Source organism: Belonocnema kinseyi, chromosome 9 (genome assembly GCF_010883055.1).
Source record: "Belonocnema kinseyi isolate 2016_QV_RU_SX_M_011 chromosome 9, B_treatae_v1, whole genome shotgun sequence".
Taxonomy (NCBI): Eukaryota; Metazoa; Arthropoda; class Insecta; order Hymenoptera; family Cynipidae; genus Belonocnema; species Belonocnema kinseyi.
The window spans coordinates 75,403,472-75,424,837 of record NC_046665.1 but is presented as its reverse complement, the minus strand read 5'-3'; the positions used below and the strand labels follow the sequence as shown (position 1 = coordinate 75,424,837).

Here is a 21,366-nt window from a genome sequence, read left to right as displayed (position 1 = left end):
TTTTCTTTTCTTTTTTAGGGAATTTGTTACCTTTTTTCAAATTACAATAGGAACATTTTGTGGTGGTTGACCAAATTTGGTCGTTGGATTCTTGGTTTTATTTTCATCAATTCTGCACATTACTTCATAGTCCGTATAAATATCTTGAAATCAGTTGAAATACTTTCTAATGACTGGAAATCTTTCAAATAGTTTGAAATTCCTTAAAATCTCGTTTACGGTGAAAATAATTGATATATTTTTTATATATCGAGTCAAATATATGAAAAATTACGCACGAATCATTAATGGACGTTCCCTAAGACGCTTCTGATACCGAAAGCAAACTTTGGAATCTAGAGCCTAAGATACTCCCTAAGCGGTTAACTTCCTTTTATTTCTGGTCTCTCATAAATTAATTTTTTTTCTCTTTCCCACAGGTGTGCTGACGATGAAACCACCGCCGCGGTTGCTGCTATTGCTGCTGCTGGCTGGGACGCTAAGCGTCGTTTTAGCAACGTCACCTTGTCCGTGGTCGACCCACGTGCCGAAGCTCGATGGCTCTTGTATATGCGATTATAATCTCGCCAACGAATTGTCGATACAATGCGATATTGTCGACTACAATCAATTAATCAGAGCAATGCGTCGCTACGCAGGCCAGGCATCCATTGATCTTTTCTACGTCAACAATAGTACGATTGGATCCTTGAATGGGTCGTTATCAGCACTTAAAATAACAAATATGCAACTTTCTGGCTGCAGAATCAAAACTGTAGAACCAGACGCATTCAAAGGCCAAGAAAACAGTCTCAAAACCTTAAATTTGAGGCATAATGAGTTGACCGAAATTCCTTCAGCAGCTTTGAAGACTTTACAAAATTTGACTGTTCTGGATCTCTCGGTGAACAAGTTCAAGGTCGTTGAAGATGATGCCTTCATGGGATTAAAACTTGTAACATTGAAGCTTTCTGATAATCCGGTGGTGTTGAGTCCAGGTGCTTTTCGAGGACTGGAAAAGTCTTTGAAGAATTTAAACCTCAAGGGAACGAGACAGAAAAGTGTGCCTGAAGCTCTTAGAGGATTGGGGACTCTGGCATTCCTTGATTTATCGCAAAATAGTATTCAGAGGCTTCCTGGTCTAGCTGGAGTCAAAGCCTTCGAGGGATTGAACTCACTCACTGGGTTGAATCTCGAGAGGAATCTGATCGGGGAAATTGGTCCGGATGCATTTTATGGCGTGAGAAATACGCTCAGCTCACTCAGTTTGCTGAACAATGTTCTCCAAACCTTCCCTACTAGTGCTATCAACAGCGTGCACGATCTGAAGGTCTGAATCTACTTTTTCTTCAATATTCATTGGTTTTACATACAGCTAAGGTTCTTAAGGTTGGGCTATGCTTTGTTTTCAGGTTTTAGATATTGGATTCAATTTAATCGCCGAACTTCCAGTAGATGCTTTCCGAAATAATCCGTCTATAACACTCCTAGCCATAGATGGAAATCCCTTATCCACAGTACCAGAAGAAGCTTTTCTTCGGCTGAATAAAACTCTTCGAGGTTTGAGCCTTGGGGGTCCATTCCTACTTTGTGATTGCAAATTACGATGGATTGTCGAGTGGATGAGATCAAAGGATCTTCAAGTAACGAGTCGGGAGAAACCAATTCAATTTTGTGGCAGTCCTCACCGACTTCAGAATATCAGTTTTTACAGCATAGATCCGGAACGTAAGTAAAAAATCAATCAGGAATCACAGATCGTCCCCCTTTTACCAAATTCCACTTTTTTCATTTCCCCTTTTCCTCCTTTCAATTAGAAGAATCCCCTAAAACACCTAAAATATAGAATTTTAACCCAATTTCCCCCGATTCCTCCTTCTATTATAAGGTTTCGATTTATTCATTGAAAAATCATAAACAGAAATTAAAAACATTAGCAAACATGAGTTTCCTAATAGAAAATGTATTTATGGAGGTAACAGGCTTCATGAAGATTTCGGAATACATTATTTAAAATAAATATAATGCAGATACTAATATTAAATAGTTGAATTTTCAATCAAAGTGATAAATTTACAACTGAAATAATGAATCTTCGGCCAAAAAACAAGTTTTTAACAAAGTAGTATTAATTCCAAATGAAAAACAGTTGAATTTAACAGCAACAACAAATTGTTAGGGTTTCGTTTTTTTTTATTTAAAGAAAAAAACAATTTTCAAACATTTTTTTCCAAAAATAAAAAATAAAATATTGCTTGTTTAATCAAATAGTTTTAAACATTTTTAAAATAAAATTTGTTTTACATAATTATATTTTAAACATTGTTTTTTTCAGAAAATTTTGTTTACAAAATTAAAAAATATTTTATTTAGAGATTCGGTCAAGAACAAAAATTAACGTCTCAATAGGCTATGAAATCCTTCCTTTTAGGCGCTCGGCGCCTACTTTGACTAATTTTTTACAGAAAAAAATTCAATTTTCAACCCGACAACATTCATTTTCAACAAAAATTTTAGTTTCCAATACAATAGTTGAATTTTCTACCAAATTGTTAAAATTTCAAAGAAAAATGACGAATTATGTAAATATTTAATTTTTAACCAAATAATAGAAATTTCCAATAAAATAGTAGAACTTTTAACCCAAGAAGACCAATGATCTCAAAAAACAGTTAATAAAATTGTTGAATATTCAACAAATTAATTAACTTTTCAACCAAAAATGAAATTTTTAAATAATTTACATCTCAACATACAAAGATGAATATGTAACCAAATGGTCGAATTTTGAAACAAACAAGATTTTCAAAAAAACAGAAATTTACCAAAAAATACAGATTTTCAACAATATGCACAATTTCAACCCAAGAGATGAAATGTCAATGACAACAAATTAATTTTTAATTTAAAACAATCCAACTCATCGAAGAAAGACGAATTTTCAATAAAATAATAGTATCCTCAACCAAAACAGATTCGTTTTCAAACAAACAGTTGCATTTCTAACAAAAAAAGATGACATTTTTACCATAGGAAATTAATTTTTGAATCAAAAAGACGATTTTTTTAACGACATAGTTCAATTTTCAGCCAGAAAAGCTTTTTCAGTAAAGAACGAAAGAAAATTTCAAGCAAATTGTTGAATTTTCAAGCCAAAAAAACGAATTTTCTACAAAGCAGTTGAATTTTTGAATGACAAACGATAAAAAGGAGAAAAAGGGAAAATAGTAGAACAACTGTGAAACCTACCATAAATAAATAGGAATTTTAATCAAAATTTAATCCTTTTAAAATATGTAATAAATTCGTAAAACGCCTATCATAGAATATTATGTTAGTTGTGGTTGCAGAAACAAAATTAACAAAATTTTTTAAATCGAAAATAATATACAAAAAAGTAGAGTAAATTAGCTTTCAACTGATAAAAATACATTTAAAAAAAATTTAAGCATCTAAGGAAACAAAAACTGAAAATGTAGGTGTTTTAAATTGTAATTTTTCTGTTTTTCAAATTATGTCTTTCCAGCTTACTCAGAAAAATACTTTGAACAATTCAGGGTTCCTTTCTGAAAAGAATACAACAGAAAAAAAAAATGGTCGAGAATAAGAAATCAAAATCTTTCTGCTGCTAAAAATATATTTTAAATAGTTCAAAGTACTTTGATATTCTTCAATTTTTTCTGATGTATTTTTATCAGTAGAAAGTGCTAAAGTGTTCAACAGATTTTTCAATACAAATGACAATATTCACGATATACCCATATGATATAAAAAGTCTTTAATAATATACGAAATCCCCTTTTGATTCCCTTTATTGTCCAAAATTGAAATACTGAATCGTTATGAACCCTGCAATCAAATAAAAATATTATCAGAAATTGCATAATGTAGGCTTCTTTGTATATTCTAATTATAAAATCAATATCCTTTCTAGAAATGGTTTGCGAAGGAGCAACCGAAGTCGTAGGGATTGGAACAGTCGAAAGCGTTGATACTAAAGAACCCTTTGGTCCAGTAAATGGAGTCGTCGAAGGATTATTACCAACTCGTCCAACAACCAAAGAACCAAAGAACACACCTGTGCCAAGCGTCTCATCATCAACCAGTCCAGTGCCAGTAACAGAACGACAATCGACATATCCATCTTCGTCAACCCTTTCGACTTCGACGACAACCACGACCACGACCACGACCACGACCACCACAAGTAAACCACCTACTCGAGCTGGAAATGTCCACATAACACGTACAACCACTTCTCCGCCAAAGTTCAACTCCGAATCCATACATTCGCTTCAACAACAACCTAAACATCCCCTGGTTCTTGGATCTCCTGCCTTCAAATCGAAAGCAGATAGAGAAGATATTATTGTGAAGGATGTGCTCAGACAAGACAATTCTGTGATTATCTACTGGGATACTGAGACTCACAATATTTTAGGATTTAGAGTCATCTACAGATTGTTTGGAGACTCGAGCTTTAAACAGGCCCCACCTTTAGAAGCGAGTGAACGAGAGTTTAAGATAAAGAACGTACCTTCTCAGGTGAGAATTAGGATTAGGACTCAAATTAAAATATTTCATGATCCTGGTTTTCAAGATTTAAAAATACGAGGTGACCACTCAAACTTAAAACAAAAATTCCCAGGTTAGCCGGTCAAAAATTACTTTTTTTCCAGTTTCCCATATTCATGATATTTAATGTTGAAATATATTGCAGTTTTCACAAAATAGTGGAATTTTCAACACCCACAAATAATTTTCATGCAGGAAACATGAATCTTCAACCAAACAGTTTGGTTTTTTTTTTATTAATTTGCAACCAAGTAGTTGAACTGTCGAGAAAAAGAGACGAATTTGGAGCAAAAGAGTTGCATTTTTAACCAAAATGTTAATTTTCAACCTACAAAATAAATCTTCAAATAAAAAAATTCAATTTTAATCCGAAAAAGTTGAATATTCAAACCAAAACTACGAATCTTTCAACCAAAAAATATTAATTTTCTACCTAAAGATGAATTTTCAATCAAAAAGGATGAATCCCAAAATAGGAATGTTTAACAAAACAGTTGAGTTTGCGACAAAAAAGTGCCTTTTTAAGAAAACAGTTGATCTTTTAACAAAATAATTAAATTTTTAACCAAATAGTATGTTTTTAAACTGAAAGAGGTAAAATATGGACGAAAAATATCATATTAGACTCTTTAAAAAAAAGATGAATTTGCAATCCAAAAGGAAGAATTTTCAATTAAAAAATACGAATGTTCGATAAAATAGTTGAATTTTCGACCAACAAGATGACTTTATAACAAAATAGTTTGATTTTCAATTTAAATAATTAAATTCTACACCAAATAGTTGAATAAATATTCTATCCCAAAAGTAGAATATTCAACATCAGTTAAATTTTGGACAAAAAAATATGACATTTAAACAAAATAGATGAATTATTAACCAAATAATTGAATTTTCAACAAAATACTAGAATTTTTAAGAAAAGCAGATGAACTCTGACCCGAAAATATAATATTAGACTTTAAAAATAAAATAATAAGCTTTTAACTAAAAAAGATTAATTTTCAACCAAAACAAATAACTTTTTAACAATTTATTTAAATTTTTACAAAAGAATTAAATTTTCAACTGAATAGTGGAATTTTTAGCCAGTAGAGAATTCTGAACCAAAAATATAATAGTAGGCTTTTCAAATAAAAAAAATTAGCTTTCTACCAAAAAATATTACACTTCAATTAGAAGATGAATTTTCAATCCAGAAAAAAGAATTTTCTATCTAAAATGACGAATGCTTACCAAACAAGTTAAAATTTCGACGAAAAGAGATGATAAAAAAAAAGTAGTTGAATTTTCATGAAAATAATTAAAATGTCAAAAAAAATAGTACAATTTTTAACCGCAAATATTATCTATCCAACAATGCCAAATAAAAATATAGAATAAAAATAATAAAAATAAGAAGATGAATAAAAAAAACTTTAATTTTCAACAAAATATATACATTTTCAATGAAACAGTAGAATTTTTAACAAATAGAATTTAATTGTGTACCAAAAATATAATATTAGACTTGTGAAATAAACAAAATATTAACTTTTAACCAAGAAAGGTTAATTTGCGAATAAAAAATATGACATTTTAACCAAATAACTACCCAGTACAATTTTTTACCAAAAGGAATGAATTCTTGAACCAACAATGTAATTGTAGACTTTTCAATTAAAAATACTTCACTTTCAATAAAAAAATACGACTTTTCTCTCAGAAGATTAATTTTTAACCCAAAAGGACCAATTTGCTATTCAAAAAGAAGAATGTTCAAGAAAACAGTTGAACCTTCGCCAAAAAAATAAGATAAAAAAAAGGTTCATTTTCAACGAAGTAATTACATTTTTAATTACAGACAAGAATTTTTAACTAATATAGATGAATTCTGAACCACAAATATAATAGCAGACTTTTCAATAAAAAATAATTCACTTTCTACCAAAAAATACGACAAAAAGATGAATTTTCAATCCAAAAGGACAGCATTTCTATCCAAAAAGAAGAAGGTTCGATAAAACAGTTGAGATTTCGAACAAAAGGGAAGAATTCTGAATTTATTAGTAGATATTTCTATAAGACAAAATTAAATTTTCACCAAAAATAGTTTAATTTTCTTATTGGGTTCTATTAATTAGCTTGTCATTCACGTGAACAAAAAGAAAACGTGCAATTTTTTTTGAAAATAAGACAAAAAAAAGGAATTATTAAAAAAAGGGGGGGGCAGTTTGAAGTTTGTTATTGATTAAACCACAGGGAAAACTCTGCATAAATAAGCAACTGATGTTATTTCAGAATATAAATTGCGACGTTCTCACAAAAAGAGATCATTTTGTCGATGGTTGTTTAGTTTGGAGTTTGGATAGGAAATAATACTTCAATCTGCTCTATTTGGTAACATTATACGTTTATCTTCGAAAAACGGGTTTTCAATTTATCTGCGAAACATCTAGCGCATCCCTAAATTATAACTTAATTATTCAAATTATAGGAATTAATTATATAAATTTACATTGCCTATCTCATTAATATGCTAAATATCTAAGAAAAAAAGGAAGTTTTTGCACTTAAATATATAGTACAAAAAGAAAATTAATTTTGGAACGAAACATTAACTTTAAAACTTTAAGTTTTAAAAAAACTTCCCGACTTTTTCTCAGTGCTCTACATTCCGAGCTAATTCCCGGTTTTCCCGGTCAATTGCCACCCTGAAATAAAAATGGTTTAACATTCTTCCTCTGAATTATAGGAATGCATGGTAGTCTGCGTTATTTCCCTAGAGGATACAAACGTGACTCCAGCGAATGTACCCTTCAATCAATGCAAAGAAATAAGAACAGAGAATTCACCAACGTCTAACATGGATAAAATAACCATAGCCGCGAGTGCTGCGATTTGCGCTACGATTGTGGTGGCAGTGATCATCTTTCTCGTTGCGAATCGAAGAAGAGTGAGGAAACTTCACACACTTCACGATATGGACCAAACAAAAATGGGTGGACCAATTGCCAGTTTGCCAGTGAATTGTTGTTCCACGGTTGGTCCAACACCAAGTCCAGGTGGTCCACTTCCTTCAATGGCTACTTTGAGTGCCTATAATGCTCAAAAGGAGTGGGACCAAGTGTCTGCTTATAGTGGAAGAAGCATCCCGAGGCCAAGAATTTTCCCTGTAGATCGTCAAGGTATTTTTTTTTTTAAGAATATATCGTACTTGACTATATTTTGCAATTTTAAAAATCAGATTTTCCTTATTTTCTGACCAATTTTAAATAAAAGATTAGGGTTATCATTAACAGGTTCTATGAACAGACAACCCTGCATCGACGAAGTTAGACAATCACAACCAGGGCATTACACCGGAAAATCTGCTCGTTCGGTTGCTGATGGACAATCACAGCACAGCTTTGGAAATAATTCAAATCGCTATTTTGGCAATGCAACTTTAACTTCTAATTTGATTAATACTAGACCAGGTGTGCCTTTTCTTCTAACTTTATTTACATTTCTGCCTTTCCATTCATTAGGAACTTTTTTTTTAAACTTGTACGATTTATTTTTTGTATTTCGTTGAAAAAATTTGAATTCATGTCTTGTAGTTTTTCCTAGGTTTGCAAACATTTTTTTCTGTTCATTTGGATTTTAAAATGAAAACCGTCAAAAGTAAAGAAAAAACTTTCAGTTTTAAAAAATAAACTTAAAAGTAAATAGATTTAAGTAGAATGATTCTAATTTTTACAGCATGAGAGATTTTGTATTTAAAATTTAAATATTTAAAATTGAACAATTTGAGATGCAACTAAATTAAAATGGAAATCATTTTATAAATATAATTTTTTGGAGACTTCAAAATTGAATAGTATTTTGAAATAAAATGTTCAAAATTGTATGAATTTCAATTGAATGTTTTTGGAATTAAACCACTTTAAACTGAAAGCCTTAAAGAGAAAACAATTTTAAATAATAAAAAGGTTAAAAATTTAAATAAATAAAATAATTTTAGGATCATTTCTACTTTTAAATCACTCAAAATTGTCCAATTTTATATTAAAGCCTCGTTGAGAGACATTTTTCAGTTTGAATCCTTCAGTTGAAATTTCTTGAAATTAAACAATTCTGTGTAAAAATTTTAAAGCGATAAAAATTGAAAGAATTGAGGATTGGAATATTGAAAATTGTTCGCTTTTAATTTATATATTTGTTAAAATTTTAAAAGTTCAACTTGAAAATATCCAATATTGTATGGTTCAAATTTAAGACGTTCAAAATTTAACAACTTTTATTTTCAGAGGTTTAACGATTTCAGTATTAGGTACTGAAGAATGAAAATCCATTAATTTTATAATTAAAAATTGACGAATTTCAAACTCAAAACGTTGGATTTAACTAAAGCGACGATTTTCTCTAGTCAATTTTATATATAAAAAGATATGCAATTCTATTAACCTCTGATTAAAATTTTTAATATTAGACATATCTTTTATAAAAAGTTTGGTTTCACTATTTTTACATAATAATGAAGGAGAAATATCAAGTTGAGAAACTAAAAATTTGACATTTCAAAGCAGTATTTTTAATTAACCTTAGTATTCAAATTAATACTTAAAATATATTCAGGCAGACCGTTTTAAACAAAGAACAAAATTTCCCTGCCACTTCCTGGTTTTAAGACACATGTTATTCGAATAAGTTATGATTAATTGCACTTAAACTGGGCGTTATCATTTCAAATGCTCTAAATTGAAAAATTAATCAATTAATTGGCAAATTTTAAAAATTAAATAATTTTAATCAATTTTAAGAAAGAAAAACATTCAAACTTGAACTATTACATTATTTGTATTTTAAGTATGCTTTAAGGTAATGCTTGTTCATTTCATATTTATACATAAAAACTTGTTTTTAAATATTTTCACATTTTTTTCGAAACTTCTAAACATCTTTTGAAATAATTTGAATGTTTCCTTTAAAAAAATTGCAACATTTTTAAAAATTGCCTTACAATCTGTCAGATTTATTTTACAATTTTATAAATATTTTAAAATCTTTTTTCAATAATCTTTCAAAATTAATTTTTCAAAATAAGACATCGTTTTCAATTTTCCTAAAAATCTTAAGAAAATTCTTTTATCCTTTTGGCGCTTACCTTTCACAATTCTGAAAAAGTTTCTAAATTTTTCACTCGAAGTTTTCAAAAATTTACATTTTGTTTTACATTATTCGAAACCAATTCAAATTTTGAATCAATTTTGGATCCTTTTAAAACTTCTCAAAATCTCTTAAACATACTTGAATTTTTTATAAATTAATCAATACTAAATTGATAGTTGTAACGATTCAAAATAATCGCCTTTTTCTAAATAAAAAACTTTTAAATTTAATGAGTTAAAAATTGAATATTTTAGACGAAAAAAATGTTTAAATACACTTTGAAATTTAATATTATTAATAAATTATTTAATAAATTAGTTAAGAAATTATTTTCAAGTTAATATTATAATTATATATTGAAAATACTTTTGTAAAGTTTTAATCAGAAGTTCACATTTGTATAACTACTAAGGCTTTCGAATTAAAATAATTCCATTTTTAACGTTAAAAACGGTAAATTCTTTAATTTTGAATTAATTTGATCATATAAAAACTTTTATATTTAAAAAATTAAATTTCAAAAGCTTTTCATTTTTAAGTGTTTAAGTCTTCAAATCTAAATTTTTAATGTCCTTGAATTAAAACTGAAAGCTCAAACATGAATATCTAAAATGGAAAATTTATAAAGTAAAATATTTTAGAATTAAGCTCTATATCCTGAATCAAATCATAATTGAAAAAGTTAACAGCTGAAATTAACATTAAAAAAAAGTTGAAATCGAAGCTACATATTTTGAATTTGTATATAATTTCTCAAAAAATAAAGAAGATAGCGAGTTTATTTTAAATTGAACTATATCATCACGTGATATAAAATTTTTCATATTTCACGTGATTAGATAGGTTTTTCTTTTAAAAATTAGTAAAATGGACGGTCAATAAATAGTTTCCTATTATTTACCTGATATTGTCGCCACATAAAACTTAAATTCATAAATGTTGATATGATTTCAGTCTGATTCAAATTATGTTTTGCTTTCATCTAACACAATGTAACTTTTTCAGTGAATCCCATTCTTCAGAAATCATTTTTACAAGCGTAATCAAATATTATCACTTATAAATAGTGAAATTCTACTCTAGAATTATCCAGGAAAAATACATCTCAACATGAAACCTTTTTGGCTCTGATGTGAAATTTTGAATGCCTCTATCATAAATTGAAATTGTTACAGAACTAAGACAATCGCGTCAATCCTTAGCGGCAGCTTCCGACAGGATGTCAAGGGCCAGTTTTCCTGCGGTGAATCATTTGCCACCGCAGGCAACTTCCAGACGACAACGTCCACGTTCCCGAAATCGTACCCTGGAGCAGAGCCACGTTCCACGCCCAGGAAGTCGATACAGCCTAGCTGAATCTACTCACACGCTCAACAATTACGATGAGAATAATTACGACCATGACATGGACATTTACATGGCTCGGAATCCAACCACGAGAGGTCTCGTGCCACTCTAGATCCTTCAAAATCGTACCTTTTGCTCAAACAAGCTCGACAAATCGACCCCGCATTATTCGAAATTCTAGTTAGAAAAGCTCAGTACGTGCAATAGTATGTCACAGTCACGATCGCACATACGATTGTGGTAACAACTGACAACAGCTGGGAGTACAACTATGAATAATCGCAGAGCGAACGCGTGAGGACTTTTATCATTCGAGAGTGGTAACTTCGCTTTCGAATAACCGATGTATATTTTCATTTCATCTAAGATTTTCAAAATGAGATTATTATCCCCTAAGTGAAAAAGAGAATAATACTGTCTAAATATACTAGTGACGATAGAAAATGAACTCTTAAACAGAAAACTCGATTAATTCCTGTACAGACTTTTACATTCCTTCTATTAAATTCCAACGAGAACAATGAGATTCAGGATGAAAGAATTTGATAGAAAGACTTAGCATGTATGTCTAAATTTATTGTAGACTTAAAACTTGTCTAGATAAATAAAATATAGTTAAAGAAATTGTATTTAGGTAAATCTAGATAACTTTCTCTTCATAATTAAATTATTTTGAGAGGGTTTAATCAAATTGCGGAAAGACAATCTAGATCTGGGATTCAGTGCAATTAAATCTCGAGGGATTGATAGTAGATATTTTCCAAAGGGATTCTGCAAATCCGGATGAAATAGTTGCACTGGAAAGCTGTGTATGCGTTTAAAAAAATATATAATAGAATTAAGAATGCCGCTACACTCATTTTTAGTACACACAAACGTCTCAGTATTCACTGGCAGAATGTAATTTGTACATATCGTTTGCGGTAAGCCAGTGACTTTTATATTCTAGTATAAATATAACAAATATAAATGGAATATTTTGTATTTTTACGAATCGCAAACATTATAAATAAAGCCTTTACTCACCCTGGTATAACACTGCCTTTTTCCCAGCGGAACCTGATCTCCTGAACGAATTCGTGCCAGAGTTGAGCAAATGCACTGATGCCGCCAAAACTTGATGTGCAATGAGTAGCGACTATTGCGAGTCTCCAGACTAAACTACCTATTACACACGTTTTTATCCCCTTCCACTGATTTTCGTCAAAATTATAGTTGCTGAGATCATCGTATGGGCAGCTCTAAAATTTAAATAAAAATTTTACATCCTAGGGCTAAAAATCGACTAGAGAGGTCTAAAAAGTCACATTAGTCGCATAAAATTACAAAGAAAGTCGCATTGAATTTCAAAAAAAGTCCACAAAAAAGCGCATCATATTTGTAAAGATAATAAAAAACCGTAATAGACATTGAATGACTGAAATTATAATTCTTATTGATTTTGAAAATATTCGTGATATAATCAAAATCAACTTTAAAGTTGAAACCATTTTTTAACCAAAATCATTCACCATTAAGAAATATGAATCTGGGTTTCAAATATTTTTTTCTAAAATGTTAAACTCCTTAAATTTGAGATTTTTAAATGAGAAAAGTTTATAATTTACATTAATTTTGAACTTCAGGAAAATTTATAATTATAATTTGAGACTCTAAAAATTTGGTAAAAACTAATTATTTTTTTAATAATTCAAACTTCACAGCGCAAAATGCTTTCAGAAGAGGAGAAATAATATGATTTTTTACGAAAATAGGATAATACTAGAGGAATATATTTTTTAAACAAAACTAATATAGGTAAAATATTGAATTCAATACGAAAAACTTTAAATTCATCACTTTCAAGTCGAAATATATTCCGTTTTCAACATACTACTTTAATTTTTAACCAAAAGAGACGAATTTTTAACAAAAGAGTTGAGCTTTAATGTTAGAAAATTAAATGGTTTAGAAGACAGTTGACTTTAAAACCCGAAATATTAAATTTCAATCAAATAGTTGAATTTAAAAAAATTCCTATAAAACAGTTCCATTAACAACTACATAGTTAAGCCAGCAGTTCAAACTAAAAGGTTTAATTTTCAACAAGAAAGATAACTTTTAACGAAGAAAGATAAATTCAACATTTTTAATTTTTCAACAAAAACGTTAATTTTCAACTAAAAAAGATGAATTTACAAAGAAAAAAGATGAATTTGTAATCCATAAGAAGAATTTTCTATCCAAAAATATAAATGTTCAAGTAAACGTTTGAGTTTTTGATCAGAAGAAATTACTTTTAGACAAAATAATTGCATTTTCAAGAAAATGATCGAGAAATTCCATTTTAAACAAATAACTGGTTTTCATTCAAGAAACGTGGATTTTTATGCAAATAGATCAATTTAAAAAAATTATTAACCAGATATGTAGTTACATTTGCAATCAAATAATTGGACTTTCAATAAAAAAGACACATTTTCAATAAAATAGATGAATTCTCATGTCCAAAATCGAATTTTTTACATAACAGTTACATGTTCAACAAATAAGATCACTTTCAACCAAGAAAGACCAATTTTCAAACCAGGAAGGTGAATTTTTCTGAAAATAGTGGAATTTTCAAAAACAAAAAATTTCACTTTTAACCAAATAGACGAATTTTTAATAAAAAAGAATAAACTTTCAACACAAAAATAGTTGGACTTTCTTATTGTGCTCTATTAATCGGTTCGTGATTCAATTATTGAAGAAGTACACATTTAAATGTTGTTAAACTTCGAACTAACATATTAAAAAATTATTAAATTCTCTCAGCTTATTAATATTGAACACTTTCAATGTGATATTTTATCATCTTAAATGTGATTAAATCAAATTTCTGCGTTTAAAACTCCTTTAACTTAAATTTGAAATATCTGTTTGTTTTTAAATGGATATACTTAATTTTTGAAAGATATTAATTGAAAATATATTGATAATTAGGGCTTTCATTTGGAAATTATACATTAAAACAGTATGATGAGTTATTTTTAATTATTTCATCTATTTATTAGCCTTTTGGGTTTATTTACCAGCACATATTTCTATTTCAGATAACTGACACGTTATTTTCAGAGATCAAAAATAGAATAAATAGTGCCACAAATACGAAAAAATAGTGTAAAAATATTTCCATAACATTTTTCGAGCATTAAACTTTTGCGTAGTCCAAAATTAAAAATGTATATTACCAAATTAAAAAGTGTGCAATGAAGAATTAACTTTTTTAAACAAAAATTTCCAGTTATCTAAAAAAGTATTTTCAAAGTATTACAAATTCTATTCAAGTTTTATGAAAAATGTTATTCTTTAGTATATAAATTATAAAAATTCCTATACATTTATGGCAGGCTTCGCAGACATTACTCTATAATTTACCTATACTTTATAATTTACCTATACTTTATAATTTACCTATTCGTCTATTTTTGTTCAAAATTCGTCTTTTTGTAGGAAATTTGTATTTTCGACTCAAGAACTCTACACTTTGATATGTACTTGAACTATTCGGTTGAAAGTTGATTTATTTTCTATAATATTTTTTTATTATTTTGTAAAAATTATTTTTTTTTAATTCAACTGTTTGGTTGACAATTTTTCTGTAATAGTTAGAGATTTAAGTATTTTGTAGAAAAATCCTTTTTTTTATAAATCTAATTGTTTTTTTTTATTTTTAATTAAAAAATATATTTTTTAAATATCAACTATTATATTTTTCGTTGAAAATTTATCTTTTAGGTAAAAAATTCAACCCATTTGTTGACAGTTGAATCAATTTCTTAGAAGTTCGATTTTTTTTGTTGAAAATTCTTCTTTTTTTTCGTTTGTTGTATATTAATTATTAAACTGAAAATATAACTTTTTGATAAAAATTCAACTGTTTTTGAAAGGATTGATCTTTTTACAATGAATAATCAAGAATTTGGTACAAAACTTCACTTTTTTTGTGGAAAATTCGTTTTTTTTATTGGAAATAAAAATAAATAAATAAATAAATATCTCTTATTAATCTTAAATAATCTCTTAAATAAAAATCTAACTGCTCCATCTATGGTTAAAAATTGATCTCTTTAATGTAAAAATCCAACTATTTAGTTAAATATTTGTGGAAATGAAAAAAGTAAAAGAATTAATGGAATAAACTTTGGATTAATACCACATTCATTGTTCCAAATATTTAGATAAAAATGTATGTAAATTGTTGAAACTTGTCCATTCTGGGGGAAAATTAATCTTCTTGGTAGAAAATTCAATTATTTGGTTAAAAATTATTTATTGAAAATTCATCTTTTCTAGTAGACAATATTTTTTTTTTGTTTCTTGAAAATTCAACTATTTGGTAAAAAAAGTGCGTATTTTGTTGAAAATTCATCTTGAAAATCAACTGCTTTTGATTTGAAATTAACTGAATTTGAAAGAAAAACAATTTTTATATTTAATAGAAAATTTGAACTGCTTTGTTTAAAATTCCAGAATTTTGTTAAAATGTCATACTTCCTGATTGAAAATTCAACGGTTCAGTTCTGTCCCCTAATTACATGCAAGAAAAAATAACTCTTTTAGACAATTAACGAAGAGCTCAAAAATATTTGTTAATGAAAAGTAAAGAAATAGTATTATCTGACAATTGTGAGAAAATAGTGTCCTTAGTGTAATTTTTTTCGAAATTAAAACCGTAAATCATTTAAATAAGTAGCTTACCGAGTTTTCATCGGCGTCCGGAAAGAGGAAATAAATTATCGGGAGAAGAATCTCCTCTGATATCGGTCCTTCGACATTTCTACTTCGTTTCTTTGTTTTTTTGCTTACAACGTTTGAAATTGTGGGAATTCTGGACTCAGTTAATATATTAAATGCAGAACTTATTGCCGATTCATCGTTGTCATAAGTGGCTGATTCGCCCAAAACATCTACTAATGATTTTTGTTCACGAATCAATTGCATGAAATTGGTAAGATAGTCTCCAAGCAGACAAACTGGTGATTGAGCACTTTTCACTAAGAGAGACCATTCTGGTGCTAAAAGAGGATCGAGATTACTGTATCCTTCGCTGTCCACCACAATGTTTTCCGACACCTGATGCCAGGTCACAAACAAGTGAAATTCCCTTCAAATAAAAAGTCAGACCGTCAAGTACAAACGAAATTAAAGTCAAATTTAAAATCCTATTTAGCGTCCAATAATCAAGCTTATGTGCAGAATTACTGAAAATAAAACCAAGAATCCAACGACCAAATTTTGATAAGAACCATAAAATGTTCCTATTGCAATCTGAAAAAAAGATAAATAAGTGTCTTAAAAAAGAAAAGATCAAAATTATATTTTGTTGAGAAAAATAAAAATGTCTTTTTTTATTTTTATTATTATTAAATCACAATCATTTCGGCACTCACACATCAATATTATCAAGGTAAGAAAACTTTGATCAGATAGAAACAGCAACGAAATCGCGATGCTCTCTCCCTGATACCTGAGAATCAAATGAATTTTTCTTTCCTCTTTTTTATTTTCGTCCAAAAAAAGAAATTTGTCTTTTATTTTTTAGGAAAATTGTTATCTTTTTTCAAATTCCAATAGGAACATTTTATGGTGGTTCTCCAAATTTAGTCGTTAGATTCTAGGTTTTATTTTCAAGAATTCTACACGTCAAATTTTAGGATCTTTTCCCAATATTGATTATAAAATGTTTGATTCCATCGAAATACTTACCCAATTGGATCGAAACTTGCGCCAAATGGAAGCTTGCCCAATTCGGCAACACCCAGAGTTTCTCCTTGCAAGAAATCGAAATCTGGAGGTTCCTGAGTCCACGCACTGTTGATCCAATCCTTAACGACATAAGTAAACCTTGTAGAGACAATTGCCGGCTCTAATCTGATACCGCACCCTTCGCTGATTTTTTGTTTGAATAAAGTGAGCAACCCTGTGAAGGAATTAATTGTGAATCAAATTCTATTTTTTTTTAACTTGGGTAAATTAAATTTAAATTAGATACCAGTTAAATGCTTGCAATGACGCGGAGTTTTTTTCAAGTGGACCATATTAAAATTAACTTTGGAACCTCTTCCTAGGCCAACCCCAAGATAAAATTGCTGCCATAGTTCAAGGACCTGGACGAAAACAGGAACCTCGCTGAAATAATTGATGTTAATTTAATTAGGAATTTAAGGTTTAAACAATTTATAACTATACATTTTTAAATTAAACTTCGATCAGACTGCACAGCCCAAAACTATCTCAAAACAGCGAAAATTGGGTGATTTTCACTAAAATAGGGGAGTAATAGCGGGACAAATTCTTTTAAATAAAATTGATCTAAGTACAATATTGAATTCAATATGAAGCGCTTTCGATTTTTAAGATTCAAGGCGACATATATTGCATTAAAAAAAAGTTACATTTTTAACCCAAATATATGTTTACTATACGAGCTAAATTTTCAACAAACAAGTTAAGGGCATGTGACACAGCTAAATACCGGTATTACCGACCTCACTTTTTCAGTTCACTGAATGTTTTTTTAAACCTAAGAACTTTTTTTATAAATAAAATATCGAGCTGAAACTTTGGAAAATATATTAGAGTACAATAAAGTACGTTTAGGTACTGCATTTTGGTAGGAACTTTACTGAAAATTATTTTATCTTTTTTCTGAACCTCGACATTTTTTGAACGTTCCAACTTTTTTTATACACAAAATATCGGTCTCAAACTTTGAGAAATGCAAGAGCCGAAAGTAATTAATTACGTTTGAGTACAAATCTTAATAATAAAAGATGTAAAAAAAATTTTAACTATCAATTCCATCGGCATCAGCCAGTAACGTTGTAAACGAAAATACGAACCCTCTAGAGCCTCGTCTAGTGGCCGCCAGGTTTCGTATTTTCATGTACAACGTTACCGGTTGATGCCGTTGGAATTGATTGTTGAAATATATTTTTTTACATCTTTTATTATTAAGATTTGTACTTAAACGTAGTTTTCTTTCGGCTCTTGCATTTCTCAAAAATTGAGACCGATATTTGTGTATAAAAAAAGTTGGAACGTTCAAAAAATGTCGAGGTTCAGAAAAAAGATAAAATAATTTTTAGTGAAGTTCTTACCAAAATGCAGTACCTAAACGTACTTTATTGTACTCTAATACATTTTCCAAAGTTTCAGCTCGATATTTTATTTACAAAAAAAGTTCTTAGGTTCAAAAAAACATTCAGTGAACTGAAAATTGAGGTCGGTAATATAGGAATTTAGCTGTGTCACGTGCCCTTAAGTAATAAAATTAAAAAGGCGAATGTTTTACAAAACCGTTACCTTCGATTCCAAAAAATATGTAAAGATGTAAAGAGACGAATTTTCAACAAAACAGTTGCGTTTGTAACTAAAAAGTTAAATTTTCAACTAAATGATCGAATTTCAACAAAAAAATACTAAACTTCGACGAAAAACAGTTGTGTTTTAAATCAAATAGTTGAATTTTCAAGTCAAACAGATGAATAAATCATTTTGTAACAAAATAGTTGAATTTAAAACCAAATAATTGCATTTTTAAGCAAATAGTAGAATTTTGAACAAAACAAGATGTATTAAAGACAAAAAATATAATAGTAAACTTTTTTGGCAAAACAAGAAATCTAAGAGTAAAATAACTCTATTTAAAAAATGTCCAAGCCCAGAAGATGAACTTTTAAGAAGGCGGTTGAATTTTCAACAAAGCAATTGCATTTCCTATAAAATAAGATAACTTTTAAACAAAACAGACGAATTTTCAACAATATAATAAAATTTTTAACTAAGTAATTAAAATTTCAATGAAAAAAAGATTATAACAGTTGATGTTTAAGAAAAAAGCTTAAAATTTTTTTAATGATAAACAGTTTAATTAAAAAAGAAGAATCTTTATCAATTCAAATATATCATTTTATAAAAAATTAATTTCCAAACATAAACAAACACTAATTTTCAACATAAAAGTTGAATTTTGGGCCAACAAAGATGACTTTAACAAAATAGTTTCATTTTCAACAAAATAATTAAATTTTTAAAATATAGTACAATTTTTAACGAAACAAAATTAATAAAAAATATAATAGATTTCTCTATAAAGAAAGGAGATAAAATCTACATAAAAATATGGATTTTCAACTAAATGATAGAATTTTCAAACCATAAAGATGAAGTTCCAACTTAATTAATTAATTAATTAAATTAATTAATTTTCAACAATATAATTAAATATTTTACCATAAAAGATCAATTATTAACGAAAAATATAATAAATGATATTTTAAAGAAAAATCATTTTCATTTTTATTAATAAACAGTTGACTTAAAAAAAGGTGAATCTCGATCAATTCGAAAATTTAATTTTCAACATAAAAAATGAATTTCCTACAAAACAGTTGAATTTCAGACCAAAAAAAGATTACTTTTCATCCAAATATTTGAATTTTAACCAAATGCGTAAATTTTCAATCTACGTAAAAAGATGATTTTTCAAATAAATTAGATTTTTAAGTCGACACCAAACTTTCCAGAAGGCAGTTGAATTTTCACGAAAAATTACGAATTTTCTATCTGAAAACATAAATTTTCAGCAAAACAGTTAAGTTTTCGAAAAACTAAGATGACTTAAACAAAATAGATGAATTTAAAATTTTAATAATAATAAACATTTGAATAAACAGTTGAAGTAAAGAGTTAAAAAATTGATTCTCAACATAAACAAAAACGAATTTACAATAAAACAGTTGAATTTTAGACAAAAAAATGACTTTTGAATAGAATAGTTGCATTTTCAACAAGATAATACAATTTTCAAGGAAATAGTACAATTTGTAATAAAATAAGATTAATGAAAAACAAAAAATATAATAGTCGAATTTTATATTGAAACAGAAGATTCAGATAAGAGTCAAATAACACTATTTGAAAAATTGTCAAGACAAAAGGACGGATTTTCCAGAAGGCAGTTAAATTTTTAAGAAAAAGATTAAATTTTTAACAAAACATTTGAATTTTAACTGAGGACGTGGATTTCTAATTAACATAAAAAGTTACATTTTAACCAAAAAATTGAATGTTCAAGACAAAACTCGAATTTTTTAAAATACAGAATTTAAAAAAAGACGCATTTTCCATATAAAAATATTAATTTTTTAACAACACAGTTTAATTTTCGATAAAATAAGATGACTTTTAACCAAAAGCGATGAATTCTGAACCAAAAATAATAATAAAGTAAACTCTTAAATTAAAAATAATTAAATTTTAACCTATTACAGTTGGATTTTCTTATTGGGTTCTATTAATATAGTTCGAGTTCAATCGAAAAACGAGAAAAAGAGGAAGTTTTTCTTAAAACAGAGGGAAAAAGAGATGTCCTTTAAAAAGGGGGGGGGGGCGGAATAGGGATTAAAAATTAGATGTCTTTTGAATAATACTTACCAGTTAGCATTGCTTGCTGCGATGGTGAGAGAACTAAGCAAGATTTTTATTTTTGTTTCATCTTGTATCAGACTTCGTTTGGATGGGACTAAAATCAGAAATTCTCTAACTCCATAGAATCGAGCTATTTCCACATGATTCCCATTTATTTGAGCAAAGTCATTAGAGGCATTGATAATATCTTTTTGACACTGCGTGAAAGAATCTTCACGTTCGTCTCCAAGGCCTCCAACGGAATCATTATTTTCTGTCTTCAATTTGAAGTGTTTCAATATAAATTCCACTTCTGCAAAAGGACATTTAAATGTAACTTCTTAATGGATTGCAGTCGAGAAAATTGGATTAACACAAAATAAAAACAAAGCCATATTGAAGAGCAAAATAACAAAAAACTAACCTGCAAAGTTTAAAGTCTCCGACGTTTCTTGCCAGGACAAATTAACAAAATCACCTGCTTTCAAGAGAGGACCAAGGGGTAAATGTGGGAGTTTCCATTCATGCATAATTTCCTCTATTCGAGCAATAAATATTTCCCATTCGGTGGCGGTTGTAAAATCGTGATGGTAAACGTCCTCAGAAATTTCATCGTTATTCATTTCCACGAATTTTGAGTAACAATTATTTCAAAAGAATTTTTTCTTTGTTGACGTACACTGATAGGATTTTATCAAAGTTTTTTAAAGGGCACTGTCACGGCATTTTGAAACAAATTAAATCTGTTGAATCTGTCTGACAGCCAACATATTTTGTTGTCCTTGTTGACCACTTAATCAGCTGTTTCGTATTTGTTCTATCAATATCCCGGCTAAATAAGGAGTTGAGAACCATAATGAATTTCAGGAAAAGTGTTGAGAACCTCTGTTCGACAAG

At 28.5% G+C, this 21,366-nt stretch overlaps 2 protein-coding genes across 3 annotated transcripts in view; one reads left to right on the top strand and one right to left on the bottom strand.

Moving 5' to 3' along the window:
- The window catches only part of LOC117180827 (leucine-rich repeat and fibronectin type-III domain-containing protein 2), a 65,435-nt gene extending 53,233 nt beyond the window's left edge, over positions 1-12,202 (top strand). Inside the window, exons 2-7 of one of the 2 annotated variants that reach the window (XM_033373349.1) lie at positions 420-1,309; positions 1,392-1,707; positions 3,914-4,524; positions 7,289-7,721; positions 7,836-8,012; positions 10,863-12,202. In XM_033373349.1, coding sequence (XP_033229240.1) covers positions 420-1,309; positions 1,392-1,707; positions 3,914-4,524; positions 7,289-7,721; positions 7,836-8,012; positions 10,863-11,146 — 2,711 coding nt within the window. In that variant the 3' untranslated portion in view covers positions 11,147-12,202. Of the gene's footprint in view, positions 1-419; positions 1,310-1,391; positions 1,708-3,913; positions 4,525-7,288; positions 7,722-7,820; positions 8,013-10,862 lie in introns of both variants that reach the window. The other variant, XM_033373348.1, reaches the window with a different exon arrangement.
- LOC117180825 (rab3 GTPase-activating protein catalytic subunit) overlaps positions 1-21,353 on the bottom strand; it is a 119,572-nt gene extending 98,219 nt beyond the window's left edge. Inside the window, exons 1-6 of the mRNA XM_033373347.1 lie at positions 20,894-21,353; positions 20,497-20,782; positions 17,051-17,187; positions 16,765-16,978; positions 15,757-16,162; positions 12,061-12,275 (exon numbers count right to left, since the gene is read on the bottom strand). Coding sequence (XP_033229238.1) covers positions 12,061-12,275; positions 15,757-16,162; positions 16,765-16,978; positions 17,051-17,187; positions 20,497-20,782; positions 20,894-21,092 — 1,457 coding nt within the window. The 5' untranslated portion in view covers positions 21,093-21,353. The remainder of the gene's footprint in view (positions 1-12,060; positions 12,276-15,756; positions 16,163-16,764; positions 16,979-17,050; positions 17,188-20,496; positions 20,783-20,893) is intronic.
- Positions 21,354-21,366: the final 13 nt, after the last annotated feature.